The sequence below is a fragment of the Podarcis melisellensis genome, assembly GCF_964234715.1.
Source record: "Podarcis melisellensis genome assembly, chromosome: 8".
In the NCBI taxonomy this organism is placed as follows: Eukaryota; Metazoa; Chordata; class Lepidosauria; order Squamata; family Lacertidae; genus Podarcis; species Podarcis melisellensis.
In genome coordinates, this window is record NC_138540.1 from 56,960,146 (window position 1) to 56,982,613 (window position 22,468).

The window sequence follows — 22,468 nt, forward strand, 5'->3', positions numbered from 1 at the left end:
GCAACGGACTCCTTCGGAAGATGGTGGCCTCTCCTTCATTGGAGGTTTTTAAAGAGAGGTTGGGTGGCCATCTGTCAGGGAGTCTAGAGCTGTGATTCCTGCATTGCAGGGGGTTGGACTAGCTGAACTTTGGGGGGCCCTTCCAACTCTACAGTTCTATGATTCTATGAATCCTGTTGCAGTCCTCTTGAAACTTCCCTCCAGGCTGACGCAGAGCCATTCACAGCGAGCTTCGGTGGCTATGGTTGCTCAACCACCCGTGGATCCACCTAACAGTGTTATTATCCAGCCCATGTTTTTAACAAGGAGATTGTGGGAGCCCTTGTGGATGGCTTTGTTGAAACCAAGATGTAGTGTGTGCATGCCTTGCCCACCAATGACCTAGTAACTCAATCAGCAAAGGAGATAAAGTTTCCCTGGCACAACTTATTCTTGGTAAACTCATCCTGGCTCCTAGTAATCAATGCATTCTTTTCTTGATACTCACAGACCAACCCCTTAGTAGTGCTGCTGCAGAGTTCAGCCCTGGCTAGTCTGTCATTTCCTGGATCCACCTTTCCTCCTCTTTTGAAGGTAGGGACAACACTCCCCTTCCGAGAATTCTCAAAGATCACAGGCAGCAGCTGTGAAATAACTTCCATCATCTGCTTATAATTGTAGTATTATTTCCCCTCAGAGCTGTTGTTTGTACACAGGGGTAGGGACACCTCTCTCTTGCAAATTTGGGATGCCACCTAGCCAAGCTAAGGACAACTTAGCCCTGCCCATTTCAGTGAAAAGGAGAGAAGCATGTGTGTTTAACTCTTGCATTAAAGCAAGCCAGTAATGTAGTGGATCATGCACCTAAATTCAAAGGACTTGTAAAAAAGCAGGAAAGGAAATCAGGTTAAGGCCATGATAAATACTCTCTCAAGTAAATTTAAAACCCCACTTTAAAGGTACTGCTTGCTGTCATAGCTGTCACAGATTGGAAGCTCAAGCTGACATGCATGGTCTCTCACTCTTCATCCTCACTACAACCTTGAGGTTGGTAAGGCTAAGAGATTGGTCATCACTCAGGGTTACCCTAGGGACACGGGTGGCGCTGTGGGTTAAACCACAGAGCCTAGGACTTGCAGATCAGGAGGTCGGCGGTTAGAATCCCCACGACGGGGTGAGCTCCTGTTGCTCTGTCCCAGCTCCTGCCAACCTAGCAGTTCAAAAGCACGTCAAAGTGCAAGTAGATAAATAGGTACCACTCCGGCGGGAAGGTAAATGGCGTTTCCGTGTGCTGCCCTGGTTCACCAGAAGCAGCTTAGTCATGCTGGCCACATGACCCGGAAGCTGTCTGCGGACAAACGCCGGCTCCCTTGGCCTATAGAGCGAGATGAGTGCCGCAACCCCAGAGTCAGTCACGACTGGACCTAATGGTCAGGGGTCCCTTTACCTTTACAAGGTGACCCAGTGAGCTTCATGACTGAGTAGGGATTTGGTCTGTCAGGTCCCTAGGCCAGCACTCTAACCATGACACTGCGATAGGTGGGATGAGAAAGAAACTCTGAACATGCTCAGGCACATGGTCCCCTGGATGACGATTTATTATTCCAGCTTGCCCAGGGCTCAGCCACTGGCTCCCACATCCCATCAGAGGAGAGGTTTCCTCTTTGCTTCTGATCTTCTGACGGGCATTTCCCAGCCCAGGTCTCTTCCAGAGGAAAGGATAGGCAAGGTGCAGCCCGATGGCAGCTGCCTTCCCCAGGCACAGGATGAGTCATGCAGGAGAGGGCAGGAAGCATCTCGTTCTGTGGAAAGGCTGCTGGGAATGGGGATGAGCTGGATGCCATGTCAGAAGGGAGGTGAGCATGCCAGCCTGGGGCAACGGGCAGCACAAGGGAGGGAGGAACATAGGAATGTAAGAAGTGCCTTCTGGATCAGGCCAGTGGCCAGTCTAGTCCAGCATCCTATACTGACGTTCAGAAGCATGGTTGCTTCCAAACTGCGGAGGCAAAGCCTAGCCATCCTGGCTCGTAGCCATCAATAACCTTATGATTTTGTCCAACCCTCTTTTAGAGCCATCCAAGTTGGTGGCCATCACTGTCCCCTGTAGAAGTGAGTTCCAATAGTTTAACTATGCGCTACGTGAAGAAAGACTTTGGGCTTGTCCACACTTCTGCTTGCCCTGTGCCTAGAAAGAACGGGACTCCGAGCAGTTTTCAGCTTGCCCTGTGCTTTCTTTGTCCTGCTGCTCTCCTCTGGAAAAACCCGCCTGCTTCCTTGGGGTCCTTCTACGCAGCAGAAGGAGAGGGGAACCCCCCCCCCCCACATATCACTGTAGTCCAGAGAATCAAATGATGGGATGGGAACATCCGTTCAAAGCTCAACTTATTGCATAAGAAGAGCCTGGGGGCTGCATCAGGCCAGAGGCGCATGTAGCCCAGCACCCTGTTCTCACTACAATCTGTCTCCACCAGAAACTAGTTCCTCACCTGCAAAATGGGAACAACAGCACTCTGAGTTGTTTAGAGGTCAACCAAGGTAAGGACTACAAAGCACACTAGCCCTGTATCATAGGAACCCAACTAAGCCGGACAACCTTTGCCTATTTGTGATTATGCTTCCTGTTGGGCTTGGAGCTCAGCAGTGCCCAGTCTCTGTCCCCACGGCCAGAGGAAACTCTTTCCTTGTTTATCTATAATCACGGTGGGGTGGGGGGAGTGGGGAGGTAGGGAAGGAGGGGATTCCCCTTCCACCTTGGCTCAGACTGGGTGAGGCTGCTCTGTCTTCCTGGTCTCTACAGGGAGCTGTATCTGGAAAGGCAGAGAGAGGTGAGCAGAAGATAAGGCTGCAGATGGAAGGAGCTATCGCCCCATGGACAGGTGTGACAGCAGAATTTTTAAATGCTGCAATGCCTCCTCTGTTGCCTTCAATGTGACAACCCTCACAGTGAAGGGTAGAGCATCTGTCTTGCGTGCAGAAGGTCCCAGGTTCAATCCCTAGCGAGGGCAGGGAATGTCTCCCCCCTGAAGCAGCTGCCAGTTAGTGTAGACAATACTGAGCTAGATGGACCAATGGTCTGACTGAGTATAAGGCAGCTTAGGGAGCCTGGAAGCCATCAGAGTCACTCATGTCTACTTGGCTGCTGCCCTCCTTGAAGCTCCAGGGAGCAGATCAATGGCTGTCCATACAGCTGGACCTGTGGAGCTGATTGACCGAGTGTGGCATGTATGTATGTATGTATGTATGTATGTATGTATGTAAAGAAAGAAAGAAAGAAAGAAAGAAAGAAAGAAAGAAAGAAAGAAAGAAAGAAAGAAAGAAAGAAAGAAAGAATTATTTATATACCACCTTCATCTCCAAAGGATTTCAAGGTGGCGTACCTGGTTCTCCTCACCATTTCATCCTCACAACAACCTTGCGAGTAGATTAGGCTAAGAGATGAGGACTGGCCCCACCCAGTGAGCTTCATAGCCGAGTGGAGATTCGAACTCTGGTCTCCCAGGTCATAGACTGACACCCTATCACACCACACTGGCTCCTAGAGTGGTTAGTGTGTTGGACTAGAACTGGGGAAACCAGGGTTCACATCCCTCCCCCACCCTCAGCCATGAAGCTCTCTGGGTGACCTGCCGCCTGCCACTGCCTCTTAGTCTAACCTACCTTGCAGGGTTGTTGAGCGCATTATATGAGAGGGTGGGGGGAACCATGTACACCACCTTCAGCTCCTTGGAGGAAAGGGGTGGTACAAAAGTACAACCAATAAATTAAACAAATGCATTTCAGAGCGGTTACATAAACTCCGGCTGAAATGGGTGTGGGGTTTTCCCCACAATGGGTAGACCGAGAGAGGCCCAAATCGCAGGTATTTGCAAGCCCTTTTCTTCTGCCTTCCCGCTGAGCTTCTCCAAGCCAAGAGGCTGAGTGATGGGCTGAGCTCCCTGCCTCACGTCTCCACAGACACAATCTGAAACCAGTCCCAACAAGCCCTGCCCTGCTGCTCACCCACGCAGCAAGAGCAACAGCACAGAGGCTCCAGGAAGTTGCTTCGAAGTCAGGTGATTTCTGGGGCTGGGAAAACCCCTCACAGTGCAACTGGCTGGGTTCAAGGGAAAGCTCAGCACCGCCAAAGGAGAAGGCCCGAGAGGCCTCTGGGAGGGTGGGAGCCACCAGACAGGCCTGAGGGTGGGGTGGGGGGAAGCCAGGAGGAGAGGGAGGCAGCCTTCTCCACCCTTTGTTGTCTCAGGCAGGATCTGTTGATGGAAAGAGCCTTGCTCAATGCCTCTGCACCCACCCAGCCAGCCTAGGCTCAGGGGAGGGCAGCAGGGAGATTCTACATCAGGCGTCAGTAAACTTTTTCAGCAGGGGGCCGGTCCACTGTCCCTCAGACCTTGTGGGGGGCCGGACTATTTTTTTTGGGGGGAAATGAACGAATTCCTGTGCCCCGCATATAACCCAGAGATGCATTTTAAATAAAAGGACACATTCTACTCATGTAAAAACACGCTGATTCCCAGACCGTCCGCGGGCCGGATTTAGAAGGCGATTGGGCCAGATCCAGCCCCTGGGCCTTAGTTTGCCTACCCATGTTCTACATCCGTAAAGAGTAGCAGGAATCTTTCCCCTACCCCATCCTGTCCCTACATGGCATGTTAGCTAGTCTTGCATTGCAGAACACCTGCTTGGCCTGCAAAAGTTTCCAACCTCTGGGATCGCAGGTTTCAGGGCTAGGAAAGTACTCCCTGCAGAGCAGGCTCCCCTAGCCTGGCAGCCTCCAGGTGTTTTGAACCACAATTCCCATCGGTTGTGGTCCTAAGAGCATAAGAGGAGCCTGCTAGATCAGGCCAGTGGCCCATGCGGCCCAGAATCCTGTTCTCACAGTGGCCAACCAGATGCCTGTGGGAAAGGTGCAAGCAGGATTTGAACACAAGAGCCTCTGCTTTCCAGCAACTGGCAATCCTCTTTTAAAGTGGCCATCACTGCTCCCTGTGGGAGTGAGTTCCATAGTTTAACAGTGAGCTGCAAGAAGATTTTCTTTTACCTGTCCTTAATCTGCCAGCATTCAGCTTCGGTGGATGTCTGAGTTATAAGAAGTGGGGGGGGGGGGGAATGACTTTGTATACTTTCTTCATATCATGCATAATTTTATAAACTTATGTCACCTCCTACTGTGAGCGTAGATGGGCCAATGGTTGGGCTTGAGATGGTGGTGAAGGAATTAAATGCAGAGTCTTTCGCTCAAATGCATCAGACAGGCAGGCGGGAGTCCTGAAAGCCTCTGGCTGAACCTCTGACAGGCCTTCGGTGGAGGTGTGCTAGTTTTAGTTTAGCTGAAGTTCCTCTGAAGTCACAGGAAAGCCCAGTGCCCCCCCCCCGAGACTGAACAAAACTGGGCACATCCCATGATGAGGAAAGTCCAACGTTCAAAGCTCAGCTTGGCGTACAGAGCACGAAGCGGAGACACAAACAAGGAAACTCCCACCTCAAGACAGAGAGCAGCTTATTTCCTGCCCGCAAAACCACAGTGTGATTTTTTAAATTATGTTTTTACCACTAGTAGCAGCAGAAGCAGCAGCAAAAGTACGCCGGGAGAGCTGTTTCATACCAGGGCCAGACTGTTGCTCCATTTAACTCCAGCAGTACCCACTTTTGACTGGGAGGATTTTCCTGCCATCTCAGGCAAAGTTGGCTCTTCTCTGCCACCCGCTCCTGTAATGGGAAGCGCCAGAGATTGGAACCTGGGACAAGCTGCAGACGAAGCACATGCCTGACCACCAGTGCTGTGGCTGTCCCTTGCAGGTTTTTGCCAACCTCTCCTCACAAGACGTTGACAGGCGAAGAGTTTCGTCGTCTAGGCCGTGGGTCACCAACATGGCACCCATGGGTTCACACAGCCCCTCAAGAGGCCTTGCCTGGAAAAAGAGTCCCATCCCCAGCACTGAAATTAGGCTTGGAAGCAGTTTCCTATTTCTATTCTTTTTTCAGACTTGTGAGGGGGCACCTGGGGGTCCAGCTGGGGAGGGGAATTAACTCTCCTCTCCTCAGCTGAAAACAACCCTCTGCTCTTAGGGCACACCTCACACAGTTTCCCTCTTGGATTTAAATTATGTTTGTTTATGAAGTAAGGAGGGACAGAAAATATTTGTCCAGATAAAACTTGATTAACCAATTCTGCTGTAGGAGGCACACAAGGAGTAGGAGGCACACAAGGAGTTCTGGGCACCTCAGAAGTTTGGCGAGGAGCCCATCAGAGGCAGGACCCTTCTCAGCAGGTGCAGCAGAAACTCAGAAAAGTGCTTTTGGAGAACTTTGAAGCCATTCAGTTGTTATGTCAGAACCTGAGAAGAGCTTGCTAGATCAGGCCCATGGCCCATCTGGTCCAGCATCCTGTTCTCCCAGTGGCCAACCAGATGCACCCATGGGAAGCTCACAAGCAGAACCCAAGCACAAGAGCTCTCTTCCCTCTTCTGGTTTCCAGCAACTGTGATTCAGAAGCATTGCTGCTTCCAATTGTGGAGGGCAGAGCGTAGCTATCATGGCTAGTAGCCACTGACACTCTTACATGAATTTACCCATTCCTCTTTTAAAGCCATCCAAGTTGGCAGCCCTCAGTGCCTCCAGTGGGAGTGAGTTCCATGGTTTAAGTTGAAGCAGGAGAGGCAGGGCTCCATTTCATGACTCGAGAGCTGCTGCTAGAGTTTGGGGTGGAAATGGAGAGAATGTCTTTCTTAGCATCTTGCAGCACAAACACACACACACTGGTCTCACAGGGGCTTCATGGACCATGCTTGGGATGCAGGAGTCCAGGATTTCTCAGCCACACCCTTCCCTCTTCCATGACAGAGGAAACAAGCCCTAGGGGCAGCATTGGTGTGTCAGGAGGGGTGCCACAGAAATTGCCTCTCACCCTCCTGCTTCTACCTGAAGGCACCTTGCTTCAGCAGCAGTGGGTTCCAACCATTGACAGCCAGTGTGGTGTAGTGGTTAGAGGGTTGGACCAGGACCTGGGAGACCAGGGTTCAAATCCCCTCTTGGCATTGAAGCTCACTGGGTAAACGTCCACCAGCCACCGCCTTTCTAGTTCACAGGGTTGCTGTGAGGGTAAAATGGGAGGAGAATCACGTATATCGCCTTCAGCCCCTTGGGAGGAAAAGTGGGATATACAATTGCAACAAATAAATTAAGGTGACGAGAGTGATGTGAACAACCAGGGCTTTTTATTTGTGCATCACAATCGGTTGTTATTGCTTCAGAGAGAGAGAGAGAAAAAAGAAGGAGGAGGAGGAAGAAGAGGAGGAAGAGGAAAAGGAAGACGAAGAAAGATCACAAGACATTCCAAAGTGTTTTTACTGTTCCATGCACTTTAAAACAGCCCACTCCTAATTATGGGACAGCGACCTCAGAAGGAAGGAAAACCAGCATCATCCAGGAATCCCATCCCATTAAAAACCAAACTCTCACATAATTTACAAAATGTGCAAAGTTATAAGATTACAAACAATAGTTAAAAAGCATTTTGCTTACTAACATGAAACACCACTGTTCCGTGATGTATCATAATATAACCAGGCATACGGGGTTTTCTGGGTCCAGGTGGCTCTTGCAGCACACGGTGCTAGCCTGGCTGACCTATCCCTTTGGCATGTGGGAGAAGGAAGGAGCAGGTCACAGCACCCCCATCCCCCCCAAAAACCCACTCATGGGGCAGGGGGTCTTGTGCTCTGCTCTCTCCCTTCTGCCAGCCGCCACCTGGGATGGCTTCAGCGTCAACCACTAGAAGGACCACACGGAAGAATACATAACGTATACAGAGGGATACAATATGCATCAACAGATCAACTGCTCCTGGCCTGCAAGTGAATCACACACTTTATTTTTTAAAAAATATATAAGCAGGAACCAGGAGCAATTGCTATATATTCATTACCGAAAGTATCTATAACCGTTAATATCGGACTTGCCAGTCACCAAGACTGAGCCGCTAGAGGAGTAGCGAGCCCTGAACTCTCCACCCCATATCTAGAGATGCCTCCTTCTACAGTTCTGGAGGTCAGGGGAGTGTGGGTGCCCTTTGAAAGCTGGGAGAAGGCAGGAGGGCAGTCAGAGCACAGGCAGTGCTCTCACGGCTTCCAGTTGTCAGAAGTTTTTTGTTTTTTTTAAATCACACCAATGTTATGGGAGAGCCTGTTATCCCCTTTTGCCAACTTCACCCTTGCCCGGACGTGCCATTGCTCTTATGTGAAGAACAAGCCTTGCCTCTGAACAAATGCTTGAAGGGGAGGGAAAGGTTGTCCCTCCTCATCCTAATTGCTCACTGGCCCATTCAGGCCTCAAAGCTTCAGCTAGTGTTTGGGAAGGACCTTCCCAGGGGAATCACAGAATTATAAAAGTCGGAAGGGACTCTATGGGTCATCTAGCCCAACCCCCTGCAATACAAGGAGAGGACTTCCTCCCTCCAGGGCCAAACCACTGCTTTCCCTCCACCTCACACCCCGGGGTTTTGGGACTTGTAAGTGAGGATTTCGGCAGCGAGCTGCTGGGGGTCGAGAAGCTGCGGGAAGCGGCTCATGACCGCGTCCACCAGGTGAGGGTGGAAGATCCCGCACAGGCGGGTGTGAACGTTGGCCCGCTCCTTGGCAAAGTGGTCTGTTGCGGCCCACTGGCAGGAGGCCTTGTCGTAGGGCAGCTGGTGGCCCCTCAACCCCTCCCTGGGGGCTGTTGGCTGGTAGGGCTCGGACCAGTACTTGGGCCCCAGAGAAGCCCTTGAGTCAGCAGGCAGGCTGTACCCAGGCAGGGAGGGAGGGAGGGCCCTGGCAGAGGAGGAAGGCACCTCTGGGTTGTAGGGCATGAAGCCGGTGCCTGAGCCCGCAACGGACTTGTGGTAGCCCTGGGGCTGGTAGCAGTTGTAGCTATTTGACTCAGGGCCCAGACGGTGCGGGTAGGTGGGCCTCTGCCCCCTGCAGTGGTGGGGGTGAGAGCTATGGCTGCCAGGGGGGCTGGGCCACATCTCGGACAGCTGGCTCTCCAGGGAGCCAATGCCAGAGTCAAACTGCTCCTGAGACACGTAGGAGAGGGAGTCCATGTGGGGAGAGGCAGGAGGCGGCGGCTGGTACCACTCTGCAGGCCGGTAGGTGCCACTGCCGCTGCTCTTATGAGGGGCCCCTTTGAGCAGGAGGTGTGTGGGGCCTTCCCCGTGCTTGGCTTTGTGGGTGGAGCTTTTCTTGTCCACGGAAGCCTTCTGAAAGGGGGTCTTCTCACTCTCGGGGGGCAGGGAGCCCAAGGCTTCCACCTGGGAGGGCCGCCGGCTCCCCCTCTCCTCCTTGGAAGTTGGCACGCCCCTGGTTGGGGAGAGCCTGGCGTTGGCGCGGAGCTCGTCGGCCACGGAGCGCTGCAGCTGGTTGAGGCGCTCCGGGTGGTAGAACTTGCACTTGACGCCGTAGGTGCATTTCTTCCCTGAAAAGGGAAGGGAAAAGGGGTTGAATGTGGGGCAGAAGTACCACAGGAAAAATGGAAAACCCTTCTGGCCCAGAGAGAGAGAGAGAGAGAGAGAGAGAGAGAGAGAGAGAGAGAGAGAGAGAGAGAGAGAGAGAGAGAAAAAGAAAGAGGGAGAGAGTTTGGTGCCAGGGGTGGGTGAATGGAGAGTGGAAATAAACCAGCCTTACCGTAAGGGCACTGCTGCTTCTTGTGCTCAGGAACCACCGGCTTCTTCCTCAGAAAGTTGTCCAGGCTGGGTCCATGACGCCCAAGCGGATCATCGGGAAGCATGAACCTGGAGGCAGGCAGCACACACCCTGGTCAAGAGCAGCCGTTCCCAGAGGCCATGATTCTCCCCCTCCCACCATAGCCAGCGACAGACAGAAAACCCAAATGGCCCCTGAAAAGAAAAAAAGGGGTTGTAGTTCCAACTTCTTCGGGGAGGTGTTTCCCCTGCCCCCCCCCCGGGCTTGTGCCCAGGAGTAATCACTGAGAAAGCCCAGCTCCTTGCCATGCCCACCCAAACCTTTTGCACGGATTGGGCAGTGTATTTTGGTTCTGCTGTCCCTGGAGATGAATAGGGCACTGGAGTCCTACTCCTGGCCACTAGCACACCTTCAGACCCAATTTTCCACTGACCAAGTCTAGCTTCCAAGGCCCCACCAGGCATGCTGCTGTCCTCGCCCCAAATAAAGCTTATTTTGGCAGCCATGTAGGCTGGACCCCCCAAGAGTTCCTCAGCAAATCTCTCCCATTCTGTGTCCAGCCACATTCTCCCCCCAGTCCAATTTTCTCGAGCGCCCAAGGGACCTACTTGTCATTGACGAACGAGTACATCAGCAGACGCTTCTCAATGAACTTCTTCCACTCAGGCCGCTCCGCCTGCAGGTCTCGGTAGACGTCGTTGGAGACCACAATGCCGTCCGACTCGTAGGCCAGCTTCACGATGAAGCGGTCGTCGTAGCAGACCACCCGCTTGCCCCCCACGCGCCGGGAAGGCGTGAAGACAAGGATCCTCTTCTCCTCAAGCTCGCGGAGGATGTGCTGGTCTGCAACAGGACACACCAAGGTCACCCTCTGCCCAAGACAGCTCTTGGAAGGGCCAGGCATTTGCAGAACAATTCGTGAGCAAGCCAAGCTGGCAGGAGGCTGGGGGAGGCCAACTCTCTAGAGCCGGAAACTGAGAGACGCAGCCTGACCTAGGTAACACTGCCTGCTGCTCACACCCCCAAGCAATTTTGTTCCATCCCTACCCAAATGAGAGCTTTCCCTCTTTCTCTCTCTCACTCAGATGCCATATCACACCCTACAGATTTGTTTGACTTGAACATGCAAGTGAGAACCCAAATTAAAGCAAGTCTTAGAGATGAAATGTCCACAGTCACGAACCTTTAACGTAAGAACATATGGTGAGCCTGCTGGATCAGGCCAATGGCCTATCTAGCCTGGCATCCTGCTCTCACAGTGGCCAACCAGAAGCCCCAAGGGGGAGCTCACAAGAAGGACTGGAGCACAAGAGCCCTCATAGGAGGTTGGGAGAACAAGTTCCATAGTTTAATGATGTTCTGTGTGAAAGACTTTCTTTTCCTTTACCTTTTCTGAAACTTTGCCATTAGAACTTGCCATAGCAAGGAAAGCTGATAGCACTTCAGGAAAATGTTCAGAGTGGGATTTTGGAGTGTTTCTGGAGGGGGAGTTCTGACCTTGATGCATCTTGGCATCCTTTTGGTCAGGTAGAGGCAATTCAGGGCAACCCAAGAGGAAAGTGGGGTGACTATTTGGATGGGACAGCCAAGCCTCGCCTGACATTTCAAAGTATGTGGGGTGGAGGGTAGGCAAGGCAGAGGAGTCAACCATGATCTATCCCATCCAGTCATCAGCTCAATGTCAAATGAAAACAGACACTCCCCTGGCTACCTCAAGCCATGTGCTCAACACATACCTGTGATTGGGACGTCAGGCCTCGGCTGCTCCTTCCTCCAGGATGGCACAAAGACAGTGATGTCTGTGTGTCCTCGGTCAAGGAACCACTTCACCGCCAGAAAGATGCCCTGGCAGGAGAAGACATCTTTGTCCCCATGGCTGCAAAGATACAAAGATTCACAGGGTCAGTGTTCAGGTTCCCATGTGACCTGTGTGTCACGAAGGCAGAGGAAACCTCAGAGGAGATCCACTGGGCAAGCTCTGTGCCCTGCTGTTATTTGAAGCCAAAACTCACAAGGAGATGCTGAACACCATGCCACCGCCGCCATCCTTCCCCACACCACTGGGATGCCCCTTGACCTCATTATTGGAGCGAATATTCCTTATGTTAAATGTTGAATTCAGCCCTGCCAGCCAGTCCAACAACCCGTAAGAAGAGCTAGCTGGATCAGGCCAAATGCTCATCTAGGCCAGTATCCTGTTCTCACAATGGCCGGCCAGATGCCTGCGGAAAACCCGCTAAAGGACCCAGGTGCAAGAGCCCTTCCTGTGGTTTCCAACAACTGGGATTCATTGCTGCTTCTGAAGGCAGAACATAGCCATCATGGTTAGTGGCCCTCGATAGCCCTCTCTGCCATCATGGTTTATAAATGATACAGATACACAAAACAATGCGAAACAAAAATAAATAAATCTTATTCTTTTGAAAAACAGCTCCTCTGAAAATATGTTTTTATGTGTGCTTTATCACAAGAAAAGTCTGCCTGATCAGGCTAATGGCCCAAGTAATGCAGCATCATCTTCTCGCACTGGCCAACCAGATACCCATCATGGGAAAATTGGAAGCAGGATTCAAGCATGAGAGCACCGTCCCCTCCTGGGTTTCTAGCAGCTGGTATTCAGAAGCATTGCTGCCCTCTTGACTGTGGGGGCAGAACATAGCTATCCTGACTAGCAGCCATTAACAGCCTGCTCTTTTGAGTGGGAGAGGTCTGTTAAAGCACTTTTACATTGCGAGCCCTGGATCTCATCCTCAGCGTGCCCTTCACTGCCTGCTCTGCCCTTTTGCCACTTGCATCAGCCTCCCCCCTCCCAATCCCTTTGGTTCTCTTCCTGCTCAAATTAGCTCTCTGGAAACAGTCTCCGGGTTAATGTACAACATCATCGCTGATAAGTTGAGGTATGCAGTGGATACCACTGAGCTCCTGCAGCAACTAGCCTTGGTAACACAGGGCAGACTTTTCTCACCAACAAAGTACCTTTTCCAAGAGGAAGTGGAAAGGGGGAGTTGGGAGAGGAATCTGTCCTTCCCAACGCCGATCTTTCCAGCTGGGGGTTCAAGGACATGCACATCGACACAGTGCAAAGTTTTCTAACCCCACCTAAGCCAAGGAAAGTAGCTTTGAATGCCAGGAAGGCTCAATCCCTGCCAAACGAGTAAACGGCGGTCTCCCCTTCGGCATGCACAGAGCACAACTGCTTCCCTTTGGGAGTCACTGCATCCGGCAAACCTCTTCCCCGCCCACAACTCTGACATGGAGGGGGCAGAGCTTCCAGATCCCAGCCTCTCCCACAAGAAGCAGGCAGGTCAGATGCTCCTCTCTGGGCAACAGTCCAGCGCCACCAGCTTACGTTCCCTGGGCAGTTTCATCAGAGGGTGAAATCCACTTCCTGTCCAAGGCCTTTGTGCAATTAGCACGTGTGCCAAGCAGGAAGGAAAAAAGGACCCAACAGCAGCGAAGCTGAGAAATGCTCCCCCACAAAGACCCGCATAATGCAAGTAATATTTGCATAGGCTGAATATGTTAATTCCTTCTGGCAGAAAGAAATGTTCCCATAGTTTTTTGATCACCCACACCCCAAAAGATTTAAATTAGGGGCCAGGTGGGGATGATCATAGAATCACAGGTTTGGAAGGGACCCCAAGGGTCATCTTGTCCAACCCCTTGCAACGTAGAAATAATCACAGCTAAACAAATCCTTGACAGAATTCCTGATGGGAAGAAAATATGACTTTCTATTAAGAGAGTGTCTTAAACTTTCATGGGGCGCTGATGTCTTTCCCAGAGCTTCCTGTTATGATCATAGTTTCTAGAAGCTGGCCTTTCCAAAGCAAGAGAGAGGAGGAACCTCAGGAAGCCACACCTGCCCTGGGTACCCCTGGTGGTTCCAAGGTCTCCGTAGCCACAGGGCAGACAGGATGCTCTTTTGGCTTCAGGGCCCCTTTTCCAAAAGGGCTCAAGGAAGGACCGGCAGCGCTTGTTTATCGGCTGGCTTCCTTCCTGCAGGTTCTCTGGGGAGTTCGCGAAATAGAGCTTCAGACACAATGATGTAATGATAGAATGCAATGTAATATCTATAAGAATTTCTAAGCCTGAAGGGGCCCCAAGCCTGGGAGAATGACGTCTGGCAACAAAAAGACCCCCTCCAAATGCCAGGCAGGTCACTTTGGAGAAAGTGTTCTACAGTTAAGGGGCCACAACTGAAAAGCTCCCTCAGAGCATCGGAAGAGGTCCTTAGCACTGAAATCAAGCCCTGCCCAATGAACAGGTGGATCCTATTTCTACAGGCAGGTAAAGCCCATCAGCCCTTGGAAGGAGCTCAACTAATCCAAACACCAACCCCCACATCATGCAAGCGGTCAATGGAGATAATTGCTTTCAAAAAACCAGTTCATTTCCCTCCCTTTCTTGCCATGCAAAGACGATTCTGCTTGCAGAGAGACCAGCGCCTGCCTGTGACCAAGTCACCTGTCCCCTTACCTCAGAAAATTTATTTATTTATTGTGTTTATATCCTCATTTGTAGGATGCTCTCCCCAGGGAGGTTCGGCTGGTGCCTTCATTACACACCTTTAGGCACCGGGCAAAAACATTCCTTTTTAACCAGGCCTTTTAAAATGTGTGGAGTGTGTGTTATTGGGTTGTTTTTGTTTTTATTTCTATAATGTATTTCGTGTTTTTATATTGTGATTTTATGTTGTAACTGCCCTGAAACCTGCGGGTATAGGGTGTTATATAATAATAATAATAATAATAATAATAATAGTAATAATAATAATAATAATATTTTCTCCAAGGAGCTCAAGGTGACATGTACATTGTCCTCCCCCTCCTCACTTAATCCCCACAACTCTGTGAGGTAGGTGAGGCTGAGAGGCAGTGACTGGCCCAAGGCCACCTGGTGAGCTTCATGGCTGAGTGGGGATTCGAACTCTGGTCTCCCAAGTCCTAGTCCAACACACTAACCACTACACCACACTGTACCACACTAACATACTACACACCACAGTATGCTTCTGAATCGGGTACCTAGCCCATCTTCACTATATGATGCTCACATCTCTGTTATTCCCAAGCCCATTAAAGACCACATTGGCTGTGCATATTATAGGCCAATCTCCTTAATGAATGTAGATGCCAAGGTATTAACAGAAATCCTTGCTAACAGATTTTAGGCTGTTTGTATAGCTAGATCAGGCGGACTTTATTTGTCAAAGGCAGGGAACAGATGATTTAAGCTGGTAGCAAATCTTTGTTTCTTTAAAAAAAAAAAGAACTGATGGGCTGGAACTATTTTTCCTGATGCTGGAAAAGTGTTTGATAAAATACATTGGTAGTTTATTTCTGTAACTTTGAAAAAAATGTGCGTTTCCACAAGAATCTATGAATTGGGAGTAGAATCTTACACCTCTCTCTCCTCAGGTGGACTCGACAAACGGAATTCATCTGAGTGAGTTTGGTATAGAGAGGGCTACAAGGCAGGGCTAATCTATTTCACCCGTTATATTCATGGTTAGTGCCATTAGGGTGTGCAATTTGCCAGAACAGGTAAGACACTCCTGGTTTGGTGCATGAAAAAACTGGAATTTAAAGCAGCTATGTATGCAGATGACTGATTATTACAGTATTTATTATTAGCAGACTCCAATAGTCTACATAAACTAATAAAATCTATAAATCTTTTGCCTAATTTCTGCCTATACAATGAATTATTTAAAATCCAAATTCATGCCACTATTTAGTTATCTGGTTTATGTGACTAACTGGCAATTTTGTTGGTACCCAGAGGTAACATATTTCAGTATTTTGGATCCTAGACATATTTCTCAATTAATTAAACTGAATTTAAACAGACTGATGACAGAGATATCTCTTGATTTGGAAAGGTGGGCTTAGACTTAGTATTTGGGATAAAGTTAATATGCTTGAATTGAATATTTTGCCACAGATAATTCATGTGCTTTGTAGTATTCCTTTAGATATTCCCCAAGTGTATTCACACGGGTTTAATGTGGCATTTTGGGAGGTTTATTTGAGGGGGACCTCTCAACTTCATTCTCACTTAAAAAGCTGAAGCTGTCAATATTGGAAGGAGTTAATTTTCCACATCCTACTTTACATCATAAGACAAACCTTTTAGCTTATGCAAATGGTTGGCAAATCTCTTTCTGCAAATACCACGCCCCCACCCACAAGGGTTGGTTTGGGAGATGACCTACTTGGCACCCCTGTATGGATAGATGATGCTTGGACATGGAGCTATAAAGCTTGGACTGTGCCTGTAAAACACAGAGGAAAGGTAAGTGTGGATAATCCCTCAGTGCAAGGTGCTCTAATGCAGGCATAGGCAAAATCGACCCTCCAGATGTTTTGGGACTACAACTCTCGTAATCCCTAGCTAACAGGACCAGTTGTCAGGGATGATGGGAATTGTAGTCCCAAAACATCTGGACGGCCGAGTTTGCCTATGCCTGCTCTAATGGTAGAGGAGGAAAAGCAACATTAAGAACATAAGAAGAGCCTGGTGGACCAGGCCAATGTTCTATCTAGTCCAGCATCCTGCTCTCAGTGGCCAAACAGGTGCCCCAAAGGGAAACCTGCAAGCAGGATTCAAGCACAAGAGCACTTTCCCTTCCTGCAGTGTCCAGCAACTGGGAATCAGAAGCAGTGCGGAGTCCAGCTGTGGCCTCAGCCATCACGGCAAGGAGCCATCAAGAGCCCTCTCTCCCCATGAATTTGTCTAATCCTCTTTCAAAACCATCCAGTTGGATATCATCCTAGAGCGAATGTTTTGAATAATTTCTTTTATGTAACTGACAGACAGAAAATAGAAAGTCCTTTTAATTCTCTCTTTCTCTTTGGTGCCCTCTGCTCTGGGTCATTATTGGGGTCCAAGGATTAAGCACACATGAAGGTGGTGGCTGGCTGGTAGAAGAACCATGAGTGAGAGGCAGGGAAGGGAAGATCTCCCAGGGTGAGAGGCAGGGGGTATAAAGGAAAGCTCCCAGGTGGGAGCTGGGAAGGTCTACCACTTTCTGTGAACAACAAGAGCTGCCTTTGAGAGAGGACTCCGCATTATCTTTTCTCTTCCTCTGTTTTTGTTTTTAGTTAGATTAGGTTTCTAAAATATCATTGTATTATGAAATAGCTTTAACAAAATCTTATAAAAATATCCATCCATCTATCTAATCAGGAGAAATGTCAACTTTCCAGGGGCTCCCTCTCACCTCCTCCAAACCCTTTGATACTAAACCTTCCTGAAAGTTGACAGTAGAGAGAAAGAGAGAGTCAATATTAAAATACGAAACAGTATTATGGGAAGCAAATCCCACAAGTAAAACTGAAACTTTCTTGAGGATCTAAGAGCAACCAACTACCAAACCCTCTTCTCCTTATTGCAGCTGCTGGAGAAAATTTGCATGCTGTTTCCTAGAAGCCTCATGTGGAACGGCTTGCGAAGGAGCTCAGCAGACTCATCTGATGTGGCAACAACTGTGAAAAATTCCCTTAGAAGGAAGTGGAGGCCAATTCTCCTCCACTCACCCCTCTGAGATTTGCATATAGTTGCCTTGAGTATTATCCAGGGGAGGGTGAATCAAGAACGAACACAGCAGTTCGTCATTCCACTCTGAACAGGAAGCTGGCTCTGAAACTGCCCTGCTCTTCCTGGGTCCTGGTGGCTGCTTGTTTATATAAAAATAGCAAGGCAGAAAACCAACAAACCTTAGAAACAAAACAAATTAACAGCACACTTGTGTAGGACTTGTATCCCCCTCCACCCTGCTCCTTTAGGAGGGTCTGATGGACAGGAGGCAGGCAGTAAAAAACCCTGAAACCTTAACTGTGATCAAGGAGCAAATGAGGATAGCAACTGCTGTTTGCCCATTTCCACCATAAAAAAAGAAAACAGGCCCTTACTGGATCAGGCCAGTGGCCAATCTAGTCTGACAGCAGCTGACCAGATGCCCTAATGGGGAACCAGCAAGCAGGACCCGAGTGCAATAACCCTCTCCCCCTCCTGTGGTTTCCAGCAACCGGGAATCAGAACCATGGCTGTCTCCAGCTGTGGAGGCAGAGCACAGACATCATGGCTAGCAGCCCTCTCCTCCAGGAATTTGTCTAATTCTCTTTTAAAGCCATCTGGGTTGGTGGACATCACTTTCTCCTGAAGGAGCGAGTTCCACAGTTTAACTATGCCAAGTTCCTAACACCACCACTGCCTTGGGGCAAAGGGGGCAGGGGGTATCTGAACACTACAGTAAGGATGCTGTGCAGCTGCCTACTGGGGTGTGGGGGGGGGGCGGACACACTATGATCCCAGAATGAATTAAGATGCCATTCTCACCTCCACTACCCTGACCAATGTTAGAACTTGTGACAGGCTCTCAACCTCACTAGGCCAGGTGAGGAAAAGCTCTCTACCCTTGAAGTGCTGCAGGGATGTCCCCGTTCTAGCAGCTAACTCTCAAATCAGCATTGTTTTCCTGGGAGACTTCTCCAAATTCAGAGAACATCCAGCATGAACTGTGTACAGTCATACCTCGGGTTGAAGTAGCTTTAGGTTGAGCGTTTTCAGGTTGTGCTCCGCGGCGACCTGGAAGTAACGGAATGCGTTACTTCCGGGTTTCGCCGCTCGTGCAGACGCTCAAAATGACGTCACGTGCATATGCGGAAGCGGTGAATCACGTCCAGTGCAGATGCGGGTTGCATTCGCTTCAGGATGCGAACGGGGCTCCGGAACAGATCCCGTTCACATCCAGAGGTACCACTGTATATTCTCTGCTACAAGGGTACTCCAGAATCAATCACACAGAATTTGGCATTCCAGAATCGTGGCTTTCAAAACCAAAGAGCACCAGCTCATAAGCAATCGAGAAAAAGGTTTTCTCCCATTGGCAGGAACATGAGAGTTTGCCACCGCTTAACTTCTTAAATGACTGGCAAGTGCTTAAATCTGTCAACAAGCTACAGCCAGTAACTTGGGAGTTGCTTCCCCAAATTCCACAGTTGAGGGGGGGGACACTTTGGGTATCAAGTAAAGGGAATACACTCAGCTTATAATTTATTCAAAAAGGCACTCCCCACATTATTCTCATTCTGTTTTTCCTGGCCACAGGCAGACTCCAGGAAGGAGTGCTGGCGCAAATAAAGGTTTTAGGATTCTTTTGCTCAGGGTGCCTTCAAGAGAGGGGCTACATCCAGGCCCTCTCCGCAGTGGCCCTGAGGTGCTTCTGGGAAAGGGGCAGGTACATTCTGGGTCCTGGAAACTTATGAATCAGCACAAAGGGTAGTTTTATGCTCTCTTATTAACTGGAAGGTTGTAGGCGGGGTGGGTGGGTTAAAACAAGCAAACTAGCAAGGTCAAATCTACCCCAAGACATGCCCAGAACTCCTGCAGGGGGAAACTGGCCTTCCTACCCACAGTTGCTGCCTCTTCCACCTGAGAAGCAACCCCCCTCCGCCTGCTGCACCCCTTTGAAATCAAATCAAATCAAATCAAATCAAATCACAGCTCTTAGATGAGCAACAACCACAAGAGAGAAATGATCACTCTAGAGCAGGGAACCTGCTTGGTCAGATGCTTCCTTACAAGCATAATTCCGTCATAGAAATCCAGAAATCAGTGTTCCAACTTGTCTGTGAAAGCAGGAACAAGCAACCTGTATGCTGCCACCACCTCTTTTAACCCTGGAGTAAAATTAACTTGCCAGGCAGATTCCTGGGCTTGAAACTTAATGTTAAAAAAAGTTAGGTAACTCTCCTCTCAGTGGAAGGGTTGCTGTTTCAGGAGGCTGACATCTTTGCCATCAGTTCCTCTCCACTCCCCATCTGCAGCTGCTTCCGCCCCATCCCTCAGGAGCAGAGACCCCTGGATTGTATCACCCACTGTCAGGGGACAAGATATGATACAATAACCATGCACCACACCACAACACATCAGATCCCCATTGTAAATTTTGCCTGGATTTTATTGTCAAACTGGGGAGACCACCTCAGCTGACAAGAAGAACATAAATATAAGACCACCATATCTACACAGGGCAGGATCTTGCCCTCTGGACAAAACAGGACACACAAACACAGGCCTTTCCCTCCCAGCAAGGCAGAGGATCCTGCCCACAGTGAGAGGAACAAAAACATACAAACTTGTAGCACGAGGCCCTCCCCTTGCTTAAGGAGGTGGACGTGTTGGTTCTCAAGCGGCTTATTTCTTGCAAAACAGCAGAGCATGGCTTGCCAGCTGTGCAACACAGGTCCTGAGCAATCTCCCTTGCGCCTGAGGCCTTTCATATGGCTGGAGGCTGGAAGAGGAGCAGGTCAGAACCTCTGCCCCCTCCCACCAGTTCCAAGCGCCACAATAACAACTCTTGCCCCATCACCGCACAGAAGATCCTCTTCATGGTCAGAAGGAGAGGTCTGCCCACTTTCCTCAGGCACAGGAAGGAACTTGACAGCGTGAAAAAACCCAACAACCACCCTGCTTTTCAGAGCCATGTGACATCAAGCTCTGTCAACGCCCCACGAGTCAGTCATGAAACCACTACAGAGGGAAAGTACACAGAGATGGAGAGGATAGGCAAAGAACTAGGCCGCTCCCTAGAATATTGACATCTGGGCTTAAAAAGAACAGCCAGGTTGGGCATTTAAGGTGTCACTCTCTGCTTATAGGATCATAGAACTGGAAGGGACCCAAAGGGCCATCTAGTCCAACCCCCTGCAAGGCAGGCGCCACAGTCCCAGCAAGCACCTCCCACATGGGAGGGAACGAGCCACCACAGACAAGGCCCTACCTCATGGCCACGTTGCTCCCGTCAATGACGATGGGACGCAAGTTCTCTCCGTCCTTTCCCTCCAGAGGTGTGGCACGGGTGGGGCTCTGGTTTGCTGCACCCCCTCGTGGGACCAGTGGTGCCTCGGGGGCATCCTGGGGCGCCTCAGCAGGGTCCCTCTCCCCCGTGGCCATCCCATGCTTGACCAGCTCCCCGAGGACCGTGTTGGTGTCAGCGTTCAGGCCGTGCTTGTGGAGGACGGCCAGGATCTGCTCCGAGGAGTAGCCCAGCTTGCGGAAGAAGTCCACCTTCATCTGCATTTCGGTGGTGTCCTGCTCCAAGGAGCTCCACGACTCCAGGTCTGCGTCAGACTCCTCTGGGCTTGGGCCCTTCAGGCTCAGGTAGCCACTCTCCTGCATGGAGCTCCCCTCAGGCTCCTCCTGCCCACTGCCACCAAGGCACTTAGCTAAGGGCAGAGGCTCAGGCCAGTGGGCAAAGCCACCCTGAGGGGCGGTGGAAAGGCCGCCTAAGTTCATCCTTTTCTCCTCTGGGCAGAATCTGTTCCTCATTCACATGCCAGAGCTGCAAAGGAAAAGAGAGCAGCTGTTACAGCCAGACTTCAGGAGGGAGTCCGAGATCCAGGCTGGAGCACTCCTGACTGCTTAGCCGCAACTCAAGCGTGGGGTACAGGAGGCTCCATGGGACAGAAACAGGCAGCAGAGCCCCACTAAAGAATCTCGCCCACTTCCCAGTCATGTGCTTTCCCTAACCTCGATCCAGGAGGCACCTCCAGCCAGGGCTGCCCCACCTGGACCCAGGAACTCGCCACTTCCGCCCCGCCTCGGTGACTCTACAAGGAGGATTGAGCGGAAAGTGTGTGTGTGTGGGGGGGGGGAGTCGCCCCCGATCGCTCCTCGCCCCCAACGGAGACGCGCGGGGGGCAGAGTTCAACTCCTGCTCCGCCTAAGGAAGCCGAGGGCGCGGCCTCGCTCCCCACCCCCTCCGCTGTCACCTGCTGGCGCTCGTGACCTTGACGCAGCCCCGGCCAGACCAGCCGCCGCGGTGATGGGCGAGGGGCAGGAAGCGCCCCGTTTACACCACCGTGGGGGCGAGGAAGCGCACCGGGGCGCCGCTCCAGGACACCCTTTTAAAGCCGGATCGCCCCTGCGGGACACCCGTTTGAAGTTGGATTGTCCGCCCCCCCCCCCAAAAGAAAAGAAAACAATAGCCAGGCCAGGGGTGGAGGGCGCCGCCTCCGCGCCCGGCCAAGCGGGCTCCCTACCCGGCGCTTCGCCCCCGCCGCCGCTTCTTCCCCTCCTTCTCGCTCTCCAGCTCGGCGGGGCCCGCGCGCTCCTCCATGGGGCCGATGCGGGGCCGGCCGTGGCTGGTGCTTTATAGGGCGCCGGGCTGGTGGCAGCCGAGAGGCAAGGCGAGGCGGGGAGGAGCCGGCTGCCGCTTCCTGAACCGCCCTCCTCCCCGGTCCGTCCCGGCTCCCCGGCTCCGCCTCCAGCTCCGACGACGCGCAGCGAGGGCGCGCGGGGGACCCATGGCCTCCTGGCTGCGCCGCGCGGAGCTGCCACTGTCGCGGGCGCGACTCGAGCTGGTTCCCGCGGCGGCCGCAGCTGCTGGCTCTGTCGAGAGCGTAGCTCACCTCGCCGGGTTGTTGTGCGGAGGGAGAGGGCCTAGTACGCCTGCCTGAGTCGCAATGGTCATTGCTTAGGTTGTAAACTTTATACACCACTTGATTGTGAAAGCAAAACAAAATCTCCAAGCTGTTTACCACGAGAACAAAACAAGATGCAACTCTTTAAAATGTTGCTATTTGTATATAAATCCCATAACAACTTGGGACCAGTTTGCCTGTGAGATCAACTTGCCCCACATGTGCCCACTCGACTGCTTCGATCTGACGCTGTTAAAGACGCCACATAATTCCTGTTCGACATTTGTAAGAAATCAATCTCTTAGTGATGGCAGGCACCTACACTTAGGAACTCCCTGCCTGTTGAAAGCAGCATAATTATCATACACTTTATACACTTACTTG

The 22,468-nt window shown here is 50.9% G+C and overlaps 1 protein-coding gene across 1 annotated transcript; it reads right to left on the reverse strand.

The window, feature by feature from the left end:
• Nucleotides 1-7,168: 7,168 nt before the first annotated feature.
• Nucleotides 7,169-21,860, reverse strand: ZC3H12A (zinc finger CCCH-type containing 12A). Its single transcript, XM_081921153.1, has 6 exons — nucleotides 21,704-21,860; nucleotides 20,443-21,003; nucleotides 11,390-11,529; nucleotides 10,262-10,496; nucleotides 9,636-9,742; nucleotides 7,169-9,426 (listed from the first exon to the last, which is right to left on the reverse strand). The coding sequence occupies exons 2-6, from the start codon at nucleotides 20,988-20,990 to the stop codon at nucleotides 8,459-8,461; spliced, it is 1,998 nt and encodes a 665-aa protein (XP_081777279.1). The 5' UTR covers nucleotides 20,991-21,003; nucleotides 21,704-21,860; the 3' UTR covers nucleotides 7,169-8,458.
• Nucleotides 21,861-22,468: the final 608 nt, after the last annotated feature.

Bases quoted from the DNA above. Each gene is read 5' to 3' on its own strand.
- ZC3H12A (XM_081921153.1), bottom strand. From the start codon at position 20,990: ATGAGGAACAGATTCTGCCCAGAGGAGAAAAGGATGAACTTAGGCGGC. The intron at 11,530-20,442 runs GTAGGGCCTTGT...GTATCTTTGCAG, and splicing joins GGGAGCAACGTGGCCATGAG to CCATGGGGACAAAGATGTCT. The intron at 9,427-9,635 runs GTAAGGCTGGTT...TTCCCTTTTCAG, and splicing joins GAAGCAGCAGTGCCCTTACG to GGAAGAAATGCACCTACGGC.